The following is a 19,917-nucleotide window of genomic DNA, read 5'->3' as shown; positions in this document are numbered from 1 at the left end:
AGGTTTACCGGTCTTGAATAAATGAGTTTGTTTAGATTCCTTCAAATGGTTTTCGACCACAGTTAAAATATCATTTCTTTTTAAGCTGAAGCCAATGTCACTCATAAACTGTACAAGTTCAATTATAAGCCTCTCCGTTACTTGGCCTATTGCTCTTGGCCTGCCAACACCAGCAACTCCATTTAATCTGCAAAAAATAGTTGCTTTGGGAATATTATAGCATAAAGCCGCTTCTGAGTATGACATCTAATTATTATTGATAGCCTCAATACAAAGTTTAGTTTTTCTTTTGCAATCTTTATTTTTTTAAATTTAAAAAAAATAAATAAAGATTGACATTTTTTTAATTAACTAACGTTAAGATAAACAAGGCGTTTAGAAATTCATTAAAAAGTTAAAAGCGTTTATTAGTTATTAAGTTAATTTTGTTAAAATACTATTGTTAAAAATTGTTGTTAATTACTTGCATGTGAAAACGCTAACTTTTGCAAAAAATAAAATGCATTCCAATATTTGTTTGGAATTTCGGAAAGGTTTAAGTTATGCAGAAAAGTACTGTTTTTTAAATATCTTAAGAAGTTTTTGCTAATTTTTAACTTTTTTTTTCAGATAAATAATCATCTTCAAATTCTACATCAAACAGTATGCAATTTAATTTGCCTTTTTTTTCTTTTTAAGTCGGTTTTGTTATTATATTGTTGGTTTTTCAGGGTTTTAAAAAGTGTTTTACTTGCAAATAAAAAATGTCATGGTATCAGTATATATTTTAAAAATGTTTTTTCATATTCTCATTACCCTTGTATTTTAATTTATTAATCAGTTTTCTTTTTAAAAATCCTACAAAAATATGTAACAATAAGTTTTACAAAAATAAAAGATGTAACTAAAGCTATTTGGAATTAGGGAAATCTACAGTATTTCATAAAAAAAGGTTTCTAGTTGTGAGTCATCACAAGGTCACCATAATCTTCATTTAGAATTTTATTTTTAGGTAGCAACATATCAATCTGTTCATATTAATAGCTTCACATATTTTTCTAGTGTTATTATTTGGGTGACAGAAAGTATTTTTGAATTAACCCAATTAATTGTTTCTTTGCAATGTTGTGCAAGGTCCATAAATCCTGATGCTTTTAGTTTGCTTTGGTCACATTTTTTGATGCTCAGCCATACGTGATTTAGCCTTTCTTCTAGCCCTACATAATAATATTTTTAAAGCACTAAATCTGAATGATGAAACTGAATGATGAAACTGAATTTCTTTTTTTTATATAATCACTAGAACATACTTGCAAGAAAAAAAACTCTTGCAAGAAAACTTTTAAATAACAAAAATTATATTTTGATATTAATATTGATATTAATAATAATGATATCAATGTTTTATATATTTGAAATAGTTGTTTGTTTATAATAAATATCATATTCATGATTTTTATTTATTATTACTAATCATACCTAGATCATAAAAACAATTTTTTATATAATTTTTGATTATCATTTATTAGTAATTATTTTCAGTTTTTTAAATAAACTGTTGTTAAATTTATTTATCAAATAACTTACAATTACTTCTTATTTTAATTTTGTTTCTTTAAATTAGTCCTAAACCATCATGGGAAAATATAATGTTTGAAACAACTTTACCAGGACCAGAAAAACTTCAAAGACCATTTGGTGTTCCTGGATGTTTAGATTTCAACTGTTCCCCACTCTGGGTAGAGTTTGTCAGAGCCACGAATGTGCGTGTAAAGTTGTCAGGACATACTTTAGTTAATGATTCAAATCATCAATACTTTGGTGTTCGAAGAATTGTTATTGGTGGAACGTAAGTATAAGAATTTTTTCAAATACTTTAGCAATTAAGATAAAAAATAAATGCATATAATATTTATACATGTGTAAATACATGTTTAGTTATAAAACCATGGAATGTCTTTATCAATATTTGATGTAATTGATTGGTTAAATGTATAAAATTGATAGGAAAAATGTATTAAATAATTTTTTCTTTTTCTTTTTAGATTCATTAGATTCTAACATTTGATTAGTATTTAGTTTTTAGCTAAAATTATTTTTTACAAAAAATCTTTAAAATAAATTAAAAAACTTTTATTATTGACTTTATTTTGTAAGAGTTTTATGATTTTTGTGGGAGTGCCGTAAGCCAATAATTGCAGTATGCCACTGTCTAGAGAATTTTTTTTCTAAATTAGAAAAACTTACCTTTGTTTTTGTTTATTCCAATGTTAATAATCACTTTTAGTATTTTTTTAGTTATATTTGTTTCAGGGAAATGTGGAATAGTTTCATTTTAATGACTTTTTTGATATGTTATATTATGTATATATATGCACATATAAACATCATCATCATCATCATCATCATCATCATCATCATCATCATCATCATCATCATCATCATCATCATCATCATCATCATCATCATCATCATCATCATCATCATCATCATCATCATCATCATCATCATCATCATCATCATCATCATCATCATCATCATCATCATCATCATTGTCATTATCATCATCATCATCATCATTGTCACCATCATCATGATCATGATTTTCATCATCATCAGGCATTATGTTCCTCTTTTATGCTGTTTCTCTAATCATGGTCAATGCTCAAACAAGCTATCATCTCTACTATGATAAACCAATACTCATTCTTGCGTGGCTTCTTATTCAACAAGTTGCATCATTTTACTGTATCTGTCCCTTCATGCTATAAAATTTTTATTAATTCAATTTTCTTTGCCCATCAAAAAAACCTTATTACTCTTACCCATCTTTATGTTTTCCGTTCTAATGCAACCTATAACTTTTTAAGTCTTAAGTTAACCATTTCCTAGCTTTTTAACCTATCCTCTATTTTAAAGTAACTCATAACTTAATAGTGTTTGCTTGCAACCTTGTTGGAAGTAAATTAGAGTTTAAAAATATATGCCAGCATTTCATAAATAGTAAATGTAAGTTTAAAATTATGATACATAAAGTATTATAAATTTTTTTCTAGCCTCGGCTATCAACCCAAGCTAAATGTTATAATTTTGCTGGGGCTGGGTTTGCAAAAAGTCTCATTTTTAGCACCCGGTTACTTCTGAACTTTAATTTGGTAATGAAATTTCTGTTTTGTTTGGGCTATAGTATGTGTACCTATAGTTTGGACTGGATAGAAAAAATGCACCAGCCAATAGTATAACTTGACTAACATAAAATGTAATTATAAAAAGTTATAATATTTCTATATAATATTTCTATATTTTAGATGTGATTGTCATGGTCATGGTTCTGATTGCACATACTTAGACAATGCCAAGCCATACCCAAAATATATCTGTACATGTGATCCAAGAACATTTACTGAAGGAGAGCAGGTTCTGTTTAATTATTTAATGATCTTACATCAATATCACATATATAATGAAAATATAATAAATTTTTATGTTGTATAAGTTTTTCATTTTGTTGTATTTTTTATATAGTGTGATCGATGTTTACCATTATATAATGACAAGCCTTTTTTGAGAGGTACAATTTTCAAAGCAAATCCATGTAAGAAATGTCAGTGTAATAATCACGCAGACTCTTGTTCTTACTATCGTTCACTTGATGCAAATTTTGATAGTAGATATTCTGCTGGTGGAGGAGTTTGTAATTCCTGTAAACATAATACTATGGGAAGATATTGCGAGAACTGTAAGCCATTGTACTACAGACCAAAAGGAAAAAATATTTCTTCAGCTGATGTGTGTCAACCATGCAACTGTGTTGGGCCTGGTGTTGTATTTGGAAATTACAATTGCCAACAGGTTTTTTTTTTAATTTTCAACTTTAATTTTTGGAAATAAAAAAATGTTATAAATTTTAATTTATAACTTTTTAGGATGATAGTACACCAGGTATTGAAGCTGGTCAATGTAACTGTAAAAAGTATGCTACTGGACTCCAGTGTACTGAATGTGAAGCAGGTTATTTTCAACTTTCTGCCACTAATTTGGAAGGTTGTACACAATGTAATTGTGATACAGCTGGAACTGTTAGCGGTCAAATAACTTGTCACATTTCATCTGGTCAGTGTGTATGTAAACAAAATGTGATAGGTGTCGCATGCTCAAAATGTCAAAAAGGTTATTATGGATTGAGTAGTTTAAACCCACTTGGCTGTTATCCTTGTAACTGCAACCCATTCGGATCTTTAGCGCCTGATGAATGCAATTCACTAACTGGTCAGTGTACTTGTAAAGATAAGTTTGAAGGAAGAGCATGTGATCAATGCGCCCAAGGGTTTTTTGGCCCAAATTGTCAACCTTGTGCTTGTAATATAAATGGAACTATGGGTAAGTAAAATATGAGTTTTTTGTTTATATTAATTCTATGCTGAATATTATTGATATATAAAAAGTTTTTGTTTTATGTGTATTTACAAGCATTTTAATTTTTTCACCAACTGTAGAAAAAATTTTTATTTACTGTTTTATTTTCAAGGTATATTAAGTTTAGCATATAGTTTGTACATCAACTTGTTAATGTACAAGCTATATGCTTGTTTATCATTAAGTTGATGCATGGAACAACAGTCCTGTTCAATGGTTTTGATAACATAAATAAATCAACAAAAACACAGCTAACCTTCTTGACTTGGATAGGTTAAAAGTAAAAATGTAACTCCTTTACATTTTTATTTTAGATTTATCATATGATACATTTATACGATTTAGAAATACAAACAATTACAATACAACAAGTGTTATATTTTCTTTAATTTTTAAATTTTGGTTAATTTGTTAAAAAGATATATTTTTCACATATTTCATTACATTATTTATTAATTGTTATATATATATAACTTATTTACATATTTTTAAGATATAGATAAACAAAGTTGACAGTTGTTATATTTGGTTAATTTATAATAAATAGGTAAAAATGCTTTTTTTTTCACTATATGTGAGAAAACGTTTGTTTTTGCATTTTATTGGGAAAAGCTCTTGATTTAAATTTTGATTACATTAAACTTTTTCGCAACAGCCAATTAAACATTAAGAAAATGTAAGAAAAGGGATGGGGGTCTAAATTAATGGAGGGCTCATTATATTTAAAAAACTCTAAGTTTTGAAAAACACCAGAAAAAATGTCACGCAACTGTTGAGATTTTCAAACCAATTATTTTCTATTGTTTACTAAAAATTATTGACATGAGGAAGCTATATAAAAAATGAATATAGAAATAAATAGACTTAACATGACCCGTTTTATGTGTCTGGACGGCTAGTCATTATTATTACTATTAATAATAATAATAATGATAATAATAATAATAACAATAATGACTAGCTGTCATTATTAGTATTAATATTATTATTATTTGATATTTTGCTTAAATTTCTTGTTACATAACAACAATAATAACCAGCCAAATCCAAAAAAGAGGAGTGAACATAAATCAATTCAGGATTTGGGTCAAGGCAGGCAATCTCACTGCCAGCCCTAACTCTTGCCCTGATGTATGCTATATCAAATATCAATTTAATGTTACAAAATTTCATTTATTATGTTACAATTAATAATTATAATAATTAATAAATAATAATCAATTAAATATCATTTACATTGTAAAATATCATTCACAAGAAAAAATAACAAAATTCTAGTTTTTAAATATCATTCCGATATCAAAATTTACAATGAGGGAAAATAGACAGCAACAATTTTACTATTTTCACAATACTCATCAAGATAAATACTTTTATTATTATTATTTTATTTTTAGTGAATGATTAAAGTAAGTTTCAGTAACGAAACTACCATTAATCATTTTTAACAATAGACATCAATGGAAAGGTAAGCCACATTGTCTATCATCACAAAACATTACAAAAATAATGTTACATTGATACCACACAACAAAAGTACATAGCATAAGATATTTGTAAGAACACATTACATAATTGTAAGTTGGTAAGAGTATTCACTCTTTATCTTAAAATCTAGGGGAAAAATCCCAAAAAAATAAAAAAATATGAAAAGCAAAATTATAAAATCAATTTAGAGTAATCTATATTTATGTTTCCAGTAAACTTTAATATAATATATTTGTTTTTATATTCAATATTAGATCTTCAATTATTATTACTTTAGGAGTTTGTTATTACTTTAAAGCCCTGGATTTTAGAATCAAGGCTACATACTCTCCCCTACACATTATGTCACAGTATTAATGTAAAGTTTGGAAATAATAAATATTGCAATAGTAACATAGAAAAATACTGTCTGATCTTCTTTAATGCTTCGTCTCAACAATTAAAAAAAACTTTTAATTAAATATTGAAGACTTAAACCTCTTATGATAAAAATTTAACTTTTATTCTACCTGTAAAAATATTTATAAAATTTAACCCCCCCTCTCCTAATAACAAATTACTTACTTTTTTAAATATTTATAGAATTTAAACTTACTTTTTTTTTGTCATTTAAAATTTTTTTCATTTGACATCTAATTGAAATTAAATTTAAGAAATAAATTCCCACAAACCCATTTATTAAGACCCCCTCCCCCTATTTATTACATCAACACTGAAACCCCCCTCCCTCATATTAGGCAAGCGAGAGTATTTAATTTCAATTAAAATATACAAACTTAAAAGGTTGAGTCATATTTTACATACATAAGGATAATAATAATCATAAAAACAATTTATATTTATTTATATTATATTAATTTATGTAATATTAAAATTATATTTATTTATATAATATTTCAATTGAAAAGTTTTGTACAAAATATTATTATATAATTATGCAACAACCATAAAAAGCTAAAAGAAAAGGTTTTTTTATTGATATGTTTTACAATGAAAATCCCTTTTTATACAATATTTCAAAACTTTTATCTTTTCGTTTTAATATATTCATGATATAAAAAGTATTACAAATTTTTTAAAAATTACAAATTTATTAAATCTTAAATTATGAATTCATTAAAAACAAAAAAAAGGCAAAAGTTATGAATTCATTGAAGTTTTTTGTTTGTGACCATATTTCTCCCAATAAAAAAGTTATTTAATGTAAATAACTCATAAGCAAAGTTTCTTTTTTCCTACTTTGTCTCATTTTATTGTGATTCTTGTCTCAATAAAACAAAATGCTTAAGGTATCAACATTTTTCAACTAAGTATATGTAGACAACAATATATTTTTACTAACTTTTGTTAAATCTTTAGTTTCATATTTAAATTCAACTCTTTAGAAAGGAAATTCTTATTAAAAAAGTCTATTTATGCAAACTCTTTTGTGCAAATATTTTTCATAACAAAAAAACTTTTAATTACTGCTTTTAAATACACAATATGTGAGTTGTATTTTTATTTGGTTTATGTACATAAAATGCAACTAAACTAATTTAAAATATATCAAATTTAAGTTTAAATACACTTGTATTGAATTTAATAAGATATTTAAACTGTAAATTCTATGGCAAAATTAAACTAAGATGCAGCTTACTTTAAAACAATTCATGCACTAAAAAACAAAATAAAGATAAAACTGCAAAGATGCAAGATGAAATAGTAGCAACTTAAAGGTAAATACAAACCTTTGTCAATATTGATGTTTTCACTGTTATTTTTACTATCATTAATTATTGTTTCCATCTTTAATAATAGAAAAATCTTTTAAAAGTCAGACAAAGAGCAAGTAAAAATGCTTATAAATCAAACTAAAAAGCTAAATTGATAAAAAAAGATCAAACAAAAGCAGTTACTTGGTAACAGTTACTTGGTGTTACATCTTAAAAGCTTTTAAAAAGTTAAAAAGTTTTTGAAAAATTAAAAGAAAAACTAATAATAAAATATATAACCAATAAAGCTTAAAAAAAAATTTAATAAATATAAACTAAAAAAAGTTTAAAACAAAAATAAAAACGTTTTACAAAAAGTAGCTTGCGGTCTTTCTCAAACAGCATGCGTATTTTAGAAAAAGGTCTATTATACAGAAAACAGAAAAATCATTCATTGATAATAAACATTCATCAAAAGGACGATATCACAAGGCACACAGTTTAGAAAAAGAAAAGTTTAGAAATATTACAGAATTGTAACTAACTCAGTAACTAATAACAAAGTAATGACATTGACTAAATTATAATCAAGACAAAAATAATAATTATTATATATTATTAGTAATAGTTATGTGCATAGCAGAAATAGGTGAAATATAGATAAACAATGGCATTCATTAGTTTTATTTATTTGCATTGATTTTCATTGTTATCAAGTTCAGCATGAACAATAACGTACTAAATCCTGTTAATTCATTTCAAAATTTTTGATTTACTTTAAAATATATTCTACAAATATTTAGATGGCACTCAATGTAACAAAGATACTGGTCAATGTTTTTGTAAACAGTATGTTACTGGCACAGAGTGTAATACATGTCTTCCTGGTTTTTTTAATTTAAGCAAAACTAATTTTGAAGGCTGTAGTCCGTGCAATTGTGTTATTCAAGGAACTGTGTTTAAACAAAGGTATGTTTATTGTTTTTTATACTAGTTTTTTTGACTATATTAATAATGTTAATATTAATTTAATGTTACACGCAAGCTGTTTTGAGGTTTGCTATTTTTTAAAATAATTATTGTATTATGTACATTTTTCTAAGCTTTTTTCAAACAGCTAATATTTTTTTATTAAATTCTGGTGGTGAATCCTACAGGGCAAACATTGTACTAGAATGCATTTTAAAATTCTTCAGTTTACATTTTTGAATAACGTTGTTTCAAATGCTTTTTCACATTGTTTCCTGTTTTTAAAACTAATATTTGAAGTATGAGGAATACAAAGCAGAAGCATACTATAGATGTGGTAACATAATAATTTTGTGTAGTCTACTGCATATAGAAGCATTTGATAATTCCAAGCACCCAATGAATACACTTACTCCATGGTTGCTATGACACTATTCATAAATCATGAAATTAAGAATTGGATGCATAAATTATGTTCAGATGTTATTTTGTTGAGCTTTTTTTTTAATGTGTGTTTAGGTCAATTGTATAATTATCAAAGTAGATTAGACTTTTAGTACTTTTTAAAATATTTCATCTGAACTTTAACCTAATGCTTCAAATACAAAACATTTTAACTACAGTTTCAAAAATTCCATACAAATTATACAATTTGTAATTTGTATATATATATATATATATATATATATATATATATATATATATATATATATATATATATATATATATATATATATATATATATATATATATATATATATATATATATATATATTATAACTTACTTTGGAGAATGAAAACTCTGATATAAAACCCTCAATTTAATTATGAGCAAGGTTAGGAGGAGTTAGTAAACTTCTTATGGTTTTCTTTTCAGTGATTGTATCATGATAGAAAAAACTCAGTCCTGATCTGCAAAAAAGGACGTAACACCTGGGAAGGCATCCAGTTTTAAAAAAATTGCTTTAACTCTACGATAATGTCTTATTTTATTAAAAAAGGTACAAAGGAAACCTGTTTAAACTATACAAGTACTCATAGAATCACTAAAATTAAATTTAATAAGCTTGCTTGGTATATTTTAATTTTTTCCATAATAATCATACTTTTTGTCCAAAATTTTAAAAAACATCAAAAAAAAGCAACAAAAATAAAACTAAAATATATTTAAATACTTGAAAACTATTATTCTTTAAATTAATAGACTGCCTTCCCAAACAAAAATTCTCAGTCAATGTATGTACGCTTTGTTGTATCTATGGCTAACTCAGTCAATGTATGTACACTTTGCTGTATCTATGGCTAACTCAGTCAATGTATGTATGCTTCACTGTATCTATGGCTAACTCAGTCATTGTATGTATGCTTCACTATATCTATAGCTCAGTCAATGTATGTAAACTCTACTGCACCCATAATTAAGTATAGCGATGTACAATTACTGCCTATCCCTAAATAATTCAGTTTAGAAGTAAAAAAAGAAAGTATAAATAAAAGAAGAATAGAAAATAAAAACAAGTAAAATAAACAAGTAAACAATATAACAATATAACAATATAAACAGTATAACAAAAACATTATAAAACAGAAATAAAAATAAAAAGTTTTTCAGTCAATTGATTTTTGTAGTCTTTTAAAAAATAATTAAATTTAGTTGACAAACAGACATTTTTTAATAATTAAATTTTAATAGGAAACATACATTTTTAAATAATTAAATTTATTTAGTAAACAAACACCATTTGCAGTATAATTAAGCTAGAAAATATAGAGATCTTTTTCTACTTCTGGTAAGTATTTCATTTACCTCTATTTTTTTCTTATTAGGAGAATGTTATCCAAATAATGGCTCTTGTCTTTGTAAAAAGTATGTTACTGGCAGAACTTGTAACTTATGCAAAGCTGGAACGTTTGGTTTAACTGATCTAAATGAAGAAGGTTGTGCTAAATGCAATTGTGATTCAAGAGGAACCTGGGGTGGAGATGTAACACCAAAAGGTACATTATTGTAGATAATTTTTTCTTTCCTAATTTTCTTTACTTTCTTAATTTTTGTTATTCTTTATTTTGTCTTAGGTGAGTTAAACTGCAGCTCTGTTGGTCAATGCAATTGCCTTCCAAATGTTACAGATACAACATGTAATAAATGTATTGATGGATTTTATTGGAATTCTGCTGGTTTTGGTTGTTTACCCTGTGACTGTAATCTAATGAGCTCATTATCAAATGTATGTAATAACAACGGAAGTTGTGTATGTAAACCAAATATTGGAGTTGATGGGATGAGATGTGACAAGTGTGCAAAAGGATATTTTAATTTTTCTAATGGAAAGTAAGTTTTAATTTCCTTATTATCTTTGTTATTATTGTTATTATTATTACCAGTGTTTTATTACAGTAATAGTTTTATAGTAGTAGTAAGCTAGTAACCCATATATTGACCCATATATTGGATCAATTGTACTAATAAATTAAGGCGTTATTGATTATGGTCTGGTGCAACCTGCCACATGTACTGCTGTCTGTATACGACTCATGTTTTTAGACAAAGGCTAGGAGAAATATACTCTGACTTATAAAAATTGGTTCACAGAAATTGTAGTGGTATACTAGGTACTTTTACTATTGTTGGTTTTGAATGTGGGAAATATACTTTTGGGAATTACAGAGCAATCAATAAAGAAATTGAAATAAACAGTGATGTAAAGATGTGTGTTGGTAAGTTTTGTTATCTTAGATATGCAATTAGATCTGTTGTTGGATCAGAAAAAGCATCAATAACAAAAGTAATGTTTACCTGGGCAAATTTAAGAACATTATCTCCTAAGATTAAAAGAAAGTTGTACAATACATGCATTCTAAGTGTTATGATATATGGCAGTGAAACATGGACAATGAAGGTTCATTGCCTTGAAAGAACAGTGAAGACGATGATCATATGGATATGTTTTGTGATTCTGAAAGATTAAAAAAAGAAGCAATGAGCTAAGACAGAGTTTAGGAATAGTAAATGTATCTGATTGTGTGTGTCAAAGAATATTAAGATGGTTTGGCATGTAGAACCTAAAGATGCAGGTGATTGAATATCAGCATTTAGAAAGTTTTAAGAGAAAGAGATTGAGCATGTAGAAAGTTTTAATAGAAAAAGGTAGAATAAGTAGAGGTAAAAACTTTTTAAATTGATTTGTAAAAGTTTTAAATTGATTTATAGAATTTTAAAGTTTGTTGAAAGTGAAAATTATAAACTAGTAGTTAAAAAAAACCAGTAGAAGTAAAATAGGAGTAAAAAAAAAACAAATAGGAATAGAAAAAAAAAAAAATAAATATTAAAACTTCCATAAACATCAATTAGAATAAGGAAAACTTGAAAAAACAGCATGAAAAAAGAAAAAAAAAAAAAGAATTTTAGTTAAAGAAAAAGATGCTCAAAATCGTGTATACTGGAGAAATGGAAAAGAAGTGTCATTCTGGTATAAGCACACCAGAGTGACACTTCTTATAATGCCATTTCTCATTTCATGAGAAGTGTCACTCTGGTGCAAGTGCGAAAACAAGGATGCTAAATCGGTATATATGTAATATGCGGTAGTGGTGTATTGGTAAAGCGCTCGCTTCATACGCGAGAGGTTCTGAGTTCGATCCCCACCACGTCCCTGGTAGTACCGCGCTCAACTTGTTTCTCCGCGCAGCAGCTTTGTTCTTTAAGGTTTGTGTTTCGGAGTTATAGAGTTGGGAGAGGGTTATAACCACTATTGAGTTGGCCTCCTCATCTGTAGTGGCCTTCTCGACCTTGAGGAGGTGAATAACAAAAAAACAAAAAAAAATCGATGGTGATAATGCCTATTAAAATTTGGCATAAAAAACCATCTTTACCACTGGTCGTTACACTAACATTCATATGTGGAGTTAGTTGAGTAAGAATTAATGAGCTTGAAATCTTATTATTAAAATTATCTTTTTATTGCCAATAAAAAGATTATTCACCTTAGTTGTGTTGAATTAAATTTTTTTCATGAAAATTTACTAAATTAAAACCATATTTCAATTGTATGCAAATAAAAGTGAAATAGAAAATGTCAAAGTTGAGCTAAGAAATGATAATAGAAGAATGTAATAAAAGTTAACCATGTTTAAGTTAGTGTAAAATATATAATTCTTTTAATTAAAATATTAATTTGTTTATTTATATGTAATGATAATGAATTTTCATTTTCATAAAAAATGGACTTTCATGCTTATTGAGAGCTAAAATTATTTTGATTTAAGATGAATATCAATTTTTATACTCATAAAGCACAATAATTATTTAACATCCTCCTAATGCATTCCAATCAATTATCATCATTCTAGAAGACAACAATATCATCGGGGATAGTGAAAATCTGCGTAACTAACACTTGAATATAATAATATATAAATTAATAACTTTAACACCTAAATATCTATTGTTGACATTACATGAATAAAACTCTTTCCCTGCCAAAGTGAGCCAAAAATCTGTTCAAATAAAAAAAAATTCTCCTGTAAAACTATCTGTAGTACAGATCACGCCCCCTACCAGTATTATACTTGTATATTTGCACTATCCTCAATGATGTTATCTCCTCATAGAGAATAAAAATCAATTATTATTTGAATAAAGAATAACAGTGACTTATCTTCTTGATAGAGGATCTGTTATTACTAAGGATAGTTATTATCCTTAGGGTTATTAATTGTCATCCTCATAAATGTTTATCAACTATACAAGCAATTTTTAATAAAATAATAGTAGATTAATACTTTTTTCTTTTTAAACCAGTCATGTTTTCTTCTTCATACAATATCTTAATTTCATTTATTAATTAGATATTTACCTCTTTGAATTAAATTGCTACAAGATATTTTTTTTTAACTTTTTTTAGATGCTCACCTTGTAAATGTAATAATGCAGGTAGCTTATTTCAACTTTGTGATGATTATGGAAACTGTACACAATGTAAGGCAAATGTGGTAGGTATGAAATGTGATGTATGCAAACTTGGAACCACCACACTAGAAGATCGAAATCCATTTGGGTGCAGTGGAGGTTTGTGATATGATTTTTTAATGACTTTAATAACATTTTTTATGATGCATATATTATCAGAATTATGTTATTTATTTAGCTCCTAGTCAACAAGGTGCCCCATTTGTATTATTCCAAACATCACGATTGATAAACATTGGTTGGTTTCCACCAGATAATTCAAATGGGATACTTACTAAGTATGAACTTTACAGAGACAGAACAAAGATATTTGTAGGATTGGATAATAATTATAATGACAATAATCTTAAACCATATACCTATTACTCATACAATGTTATTTCATACACAGCAGGTGGCTCAAGTGTTAGTGATAATGGTGTCTTTCGTACATCTAGTGATATACCTGTAGGAGTACATCCTGTACAAGTATCTGATATTAAAGGTCATTCTCTTATTACTACATGGCAGGAACCAGATTTTCCTAATGGAGTTATACTAGAATATATTTTAGAATCAACCTCAAATTTTTCAAATACAATTACACAATACATTGGTTTTGGATTTTTTAAGCTAGTGACTGGTCTATCACCATATACAACTTATAACTTCACATTAAAGGCATGTACTGATAAAGGTTGTTCTTCAAGTGTGCCAATATCTATTATAACTCTTTTTACTGCTCCTGATAGCCAGCCAGCCCCACATTTGCTTCCATTGCCAGGAGGAACATCTGTAATTATATTTTGGGATGCTCCTGAAAAACCCAATGGTCAAATACAGTTTTATGAAATCTTTCTAAGAACAGAACCATTTTTAGGTAAGTACCTTTTTGCAGATTGTTTTTTATCTAAATGATTTTTTGAAATAAGATTTTAAACTAACCTTAAGATAATTTTTAGGTGATGGAAATTTGATTGCATCAAATTTGAGTATTAGTAATCTAACCTTTAAAGTTGAAAATTTAAAGCCATTTTTATATTATGAGTTTCGTGTGGTATCTTATACTTCAATATTAAATAGTGTTTCAAGCAATTGGAGCAAAATAAGAACTTCTGAAGGAGGTATTGCAAGATTATAGTATTGCAGTATATATTATTACAACTATAATGTTTGACTTCTTATTTATTTATTTATTCATTTATTATTCTTCTTCATCTTTGTTGTATTATTATAGTTATGTTAATTTTTCATGCTTCTCCTAGTTCCTGCAGGAGAATATGCAATTTATCCATTTGCCGAAGCAATAAATAGTACTGCTGTAAAAGTAATATGGAATGAGCCATCATCACCTAATGGAATTATTATTAAATTTGAACTATATCGTTACTCATTACCAAATATGGAAACACCTATATTAGTAAAAAATATAACTAAAAATAAAGAATGGATAGATATTGGTTTACTGATTTACACATTGTATAAGTATTCAGTTATAGCTTGCAATACAGTTGGTTGCACAAATTACAGTACTTTAGTATCTGTCATGACAAAATCATCAGCACCTCAAGGGCAAAGTTCACCGAATTCTTTGGGGAGTAACAATACCAGCATAGAATTAGCCTGGAGTAATCCTTCTATGCCAAATGGTCCTTTAGAATTTAATTTTGTTGTGGAACTGTTGCTTCCGAGTTTCAGTTACCCTCCTCCAAATGTTGAACAGGGAATTCGATTTCCTGGTTTTGGATATTATAAACTGGAGCCATCATTTATAGCAGATGATTCAACAACTGTAATTCAATTTTTTTTTAAAACAAATTATTTAAATGGTTTAATTTTTTTTGCTGCATCCAAAGGACAAGAAGATATGATATCAATTGAGCTTCGTGAAGGTCGACCATGGTTTATATTTGATACAGAAAGTGGTGCAACAGCATTTACGATTTCCACTAATCAGACATTTAATGATAATATGTGGCATAATGTTCTTGTAGAGCGCTTTTCACGTGACGGAAAAATTTTAGTAGACAACATTTATTTTGGTTCAGGTACAGGAGGAGGTTTAAAAAATATAATTGGTCAAATTGAAGATGTTTACATTGGTTCATTACCTGAGGATTTTAAATTAATTCGTGCAGACAATGGGACTGCAGTCTTAAGAAGAATGCCTTTCATTGGTTGTTTAAAAGATTTCCAATATAATGGAATTCCCATAAAGTTTAACTCATCTATTTCAAAGAGTAATGTTTCACCTTTATCTGTTTTTTGCCCTGTTTCTTTTACTTCTGGCTTATATTTTAAGGATGGTGGTTATTTGGTACTCAAGTCGTTAATTTTAAAAGCATTTTCTAGGTTTAAATTTCAACTTAAATTGAGAACTGTCAAGGAAACAGCTTTGGTTTTTTTTTCTTATGGACAAGATGTAAAATTTTTTATTTATTTTCAAAATGCTACATTATACTTGAGTTTTAAAACACCCTCTGATTCTGGATTATACACTTTAAGCTCTACATCTATTTGCGATGGACAGTGGCATTTAGTAGACATTGAAATTTTATATAATCAACTTAGTATGAGGATTGATAATAATCAAAGTCAAGTTGCTACATTGCCTTCAGATTTTCTAATAACCTCTGATTTATATCTAGGCGGAATTCCTGCAAGCAGTTATGCTCGTACATTGTTATTTTCTGATGATATTATAGAACCTTTTAGTGGTTGCATTGATATTTTAAGCATTACAACAATTGATTACATTAGTTCTGTTAAAGATTTCTATAACATTGAGTTTGATGGCTGTCCTCAAACACCAAATGATGTTTTTGTATGTAAAAACTCATTATTAAGTGAAGTTTATAAAGGAAAATTGCATCATGCTATTGCTAATAATTTACAAGAGTTCACAGAGTATTTGGTACGAGTAAAAAGTTTTAGAGAAGTGGAAGAAGGTTTTGCGATTAGCATGTGGAGTTCAATTTATACAGCTGAAGGAGGTATTAAAATAAAACATAAGTTTTTTTAATTTTCAACAATTTTAATTTTTATTAATTAAAATTATATTGTTATATTTCATTTTTTCAATTTGTTAAAGTGAAATTTTCTAAGACTTTATTTATTAATCATTTTTTGAAAATTTTAACAAATTTTTGATAAAAAATGTTTTGCATATTATACAATTACACATTTTATCTACTTGGTGTTTAGTTTATTATCAGTTACATTTAGGAATTAAGACTAAAATCTGCTTATGTTGCAGTAATTATTTTCGTTTTTAAATGTACTTTGCTCTATAGCATAAGATTAAATGTGCTTTGTTCTATAGCATTGATGTCTTAATAAAAATACTTATCTTGGTCAGATTTTAACTGCATTCTGTTACTGTCTTTTAGCTTAGCTTTGCAAATTTCACCTCGCCTACTTGCTTTTTGTGAAACTTATTTAAACTTATTTATAGCTGTTTTATCTTTGAATCTTTAAGTTAATGGCTATTCACTCTTGATTTGGAAAGACTTTAATAGTCACATGCTTGGCATATCATATTACATACTTTTATATCAACTCAGATATTTGTCAAAAAATCAGGTTTTAGTTCTCTGACTGAAGAGCTTAGCTCCTCTTTACTTAATCACTTTTATCATTCTCTTTCTTTCCAAGACTGCACTCTTTCTTGATGTTGTTTCTGATCATATTGACCAGGCTCTTTTTCTTTATCCCTCTACAAATATTGTTGTTATTGGTGACAATAATGATGATTGTACTGAAAGGCTTTGTTCTAGTACCACTAATCTTGCTGGCTTAAAGGCTCAAAATTTTGTCTTTCTTAACGTCTTCTTCTTTATGTACTCAGTTTCTACAAGAACAACTCTCTGGAGTTTTTTCTTGTACTATATTATTGCTATCATATTATTGCCAGAAATTATTGCTAGAACTTAACTTATTTGGAAATCATCTTTTGAATTTAATGGGCAAACTCTTTCTTTTATTCCAAACAAATCCAGAAGTCTTTTCACTACTCTCTAAAGCAAAATTAAAATTTTGTGAAAAATTTGCTGAAGAATGGTATTTGATGTTCTAATTTTTACAAACTCTAGAAGAAGCTCTAAGTGCAGTAGTGTAGATTTAGAGCACTTGATTTTACCACGAGAAAATGAATGCAAAAAATATTGAAACTGAGATTACTGAAATATATTGAAAGCATTCAAAATCAGTGCTTAATATATAGAGCTAATATAGCTTAATTTAATATAGCTAATAATAAAAAACCATAAAATAAATTTTAGGTTATTTTTATAGTTTTTTGCTTATTTGAAAAATCTTGGTTTTTTTGGTTTCATACCAGATCTCGTCTCATAAAATATTGTTTCATATGGACTGAGAATCAAGGCAAAAAAAAGAAAAGATTCTGAAAGTATAATACTATCTAGATATGAAGAACTTTAAATATAAATTTTTTTTTTCATTATTCTTCTTTTTGAAAAGAAAACTGTCTGGATTTAAGTCAACATTTTAAAACTTAATGTGTGAAAAATTTATTATGACAGTTCTGAACTAAATCCACAAAAGTATGTGTGTAAGTGTGTATATGAAGGGTGCAAGGGGAAAACCAGTGATGTCACGTTTTTTTCATTTTGAGAATACAAAAAAATAAAGTTCGAAGACTTATCTTACTATGTTATTTGTGGTTCTATATGTATATTTTAGTGCTTTGGTTTTTAAGTATAATATTGAGCTTGTGACATGTGAAGCATTTATCTTTATGAGGATAACCAAAGCTAATGTTAAACTTTTTTACATATTTTCCTGGTAAAAAAAAGATAGTAGAAAATTAGATAAAATCCAATAATATTCTTAAATAATTACACATTATTAAAGTACCTTTAACTTTTTTGACAAACTTTATTCTGTGAGAATCATTCCTTATACATATTGTACATTTTTGATAAGTTAAGATCCTCTGGTAAATACAGCTTTTTAGTGTCATGTAATGCTTGACTTTTTTGTCCTTTAAAAGACTTGATATGATCAATAATACTATTTACAATATGGTCTGAAAAGGCTAGAGGTCAATTTGTATGTTTTCCTTGCTGGTTTTTAGGAGAAACTCCTTAAAAAATAATCAAATATACAAGCTTTATAATGTTTTATTAACTTAACTAAGCCAAACTATTAACTTTCAAGCTCACATAAAATCTTTTTTTGCTGTTGTTATTTTTGAGAGAGAAACTTTGTTGAAACACATTTGTTCATACTTTATTTTATTTGAATTACTAATTGATAAACAAATAATTGTTTACTTCTGTTTACTTACCAGTCTTAGCAAGAGATCCTCTTATTCTTTCTTTTCTAATTGATAAAATAGTATTGATGCAAACTGGAACTCTAGCATTATTATTATCTTGTGTAACTTTGAGGTTATAAGAGAATGAGTGGTCATGAAGAAATCTTTTTTCTCTTTGTTGAGGTCTTCTTCGTTTAACACTTAAAACCTCAATCATTAAAGCAAGAAAGCTTATTGATCTTTATTTTGCATTTTATTAAAGTATGGAAGTAAAAACTCTCTTCTACTGTCGTATATATACACATATATATATATATATACATATATATGAGTATATATATATGTATATGTATATATATATATATATTTATATGTATATATATATATATATATATATATATATATATATATATATATACATATATATATATATATACATATATATATACATATATATATATACATATATATATATATATTTATATTTATATATATATATATATATCTTTATTTTGCATTTTATTAAAGTATGAAAGTAAAAACTCTTCTACTGTCTTTTGTCAAAAACTTATTATAAAAACACATATAATGCTTGCAATTACATGGAAAGCCCATCATATACAAAGATAATTGTTCATTTCTGTCTCGTTCCCACTTTCGACCGAGTTTTTTTTTTTTTGAATTACTGTAGTATCTGGATTTTGATATTTATCCACCATTTTTTATGATAATAAAGTTTTTTTTTTTGTAAAATGAAATTTGATTGGGTGTTATGCAAATAGTTGTAAAAAGTGCTCCTTTACATCGTGCACATATCCGATTTACCACTTGAACAATTTTGACATTACTGGTTTACCACTTGTGACCTCTTTTTTTCAAATGGAAATTTAGATATGATCTAACTTTTTTTTTTTTGATAATCATCTTTTAAAAGATGCACCAACTAACCTATAACATAGTAGGGATAAAAACTCAACAATTGTTAATATCACTGGTTTTCTAATAATTTAATTTATTATTGCTCTGTTCTTTTAAGAACATAGAGCTCTCTATTTTCTACAATACATTTCAAAATTTTATATATATAGAAATATATATATATATATATATATATATATATATATATATATATATATATATACATA

General features: G+C 26.7%; 1 protein-coding gene across 1 annotated transcript in view; it reads left to right on the top strand.

Moving 5' to 3' along the window:
* Positions 1–19,917, top strand: part of LOC101238664 (usherin) — a 43,814-nt gene that overhangs the window by 9,701 nt on the left and 14,196 nt on the right. The window contains exons 6-17 of the mRNA XM_065806554.1: positions 1,604–1,828; positions 3,288–3,396; positions 3,505–3,831; positions 3,906–4,359; positions 8,381–8,546; positions 8,681–8,721; positions 10,374–10,544; positions 10,623–10,878; positions 13,451–13,614; positions 13,694–14,374; positions 14,457–14,618; positions 14,760–16,487. Of these exons, the coding sequence (XP_065662626.1) occupies positions 1,604–1,828; positions 3,288–3,396; positions 3,505–3,831; positions 3,906–4,359; positions 8,381–8,546; positions 8,681–8,721; positions 10,374–10,544; positions 10,623–10,878; positions 13,451–13,614; positions 13,694–14,374; positions 14,457–14,618; positions 14,760–16,487 (4,484 nt within the window). The remainder of the gene's footprint in view (positions 1–1,603; positions 1,829–3,287; positions 3,397–3,504; positions 3,832–3,905; positions 4,360–8,380; positions 8,547–8,680; positions 8,722–10,373; positions 10,545–10,622; positions 10,879–13,450; positions 13,615–13,693; positions 14,375–14,456; positions 14,619–14,759; positions 16,488–19,917) is intronic.

The sequence above is a fragment of the Hydra vulgaris genome, chromosome 09 (assembly GCF_038396675.1).
Source record: "Hydra vulgaris chromosome 09, alternate assembly HydraT2T_AEP".
Lineage (NCBI taxonomy): Eukaryota > Metazoa > Cnidaria > Hydrozoa > Anthoathecata > Hydridae > Hydra > Hydra vulgaris.
Note: the sequence above shows the minus strand (reverse complement) of the source record. Positions and strands in the feature narration are given on the sequence as shown.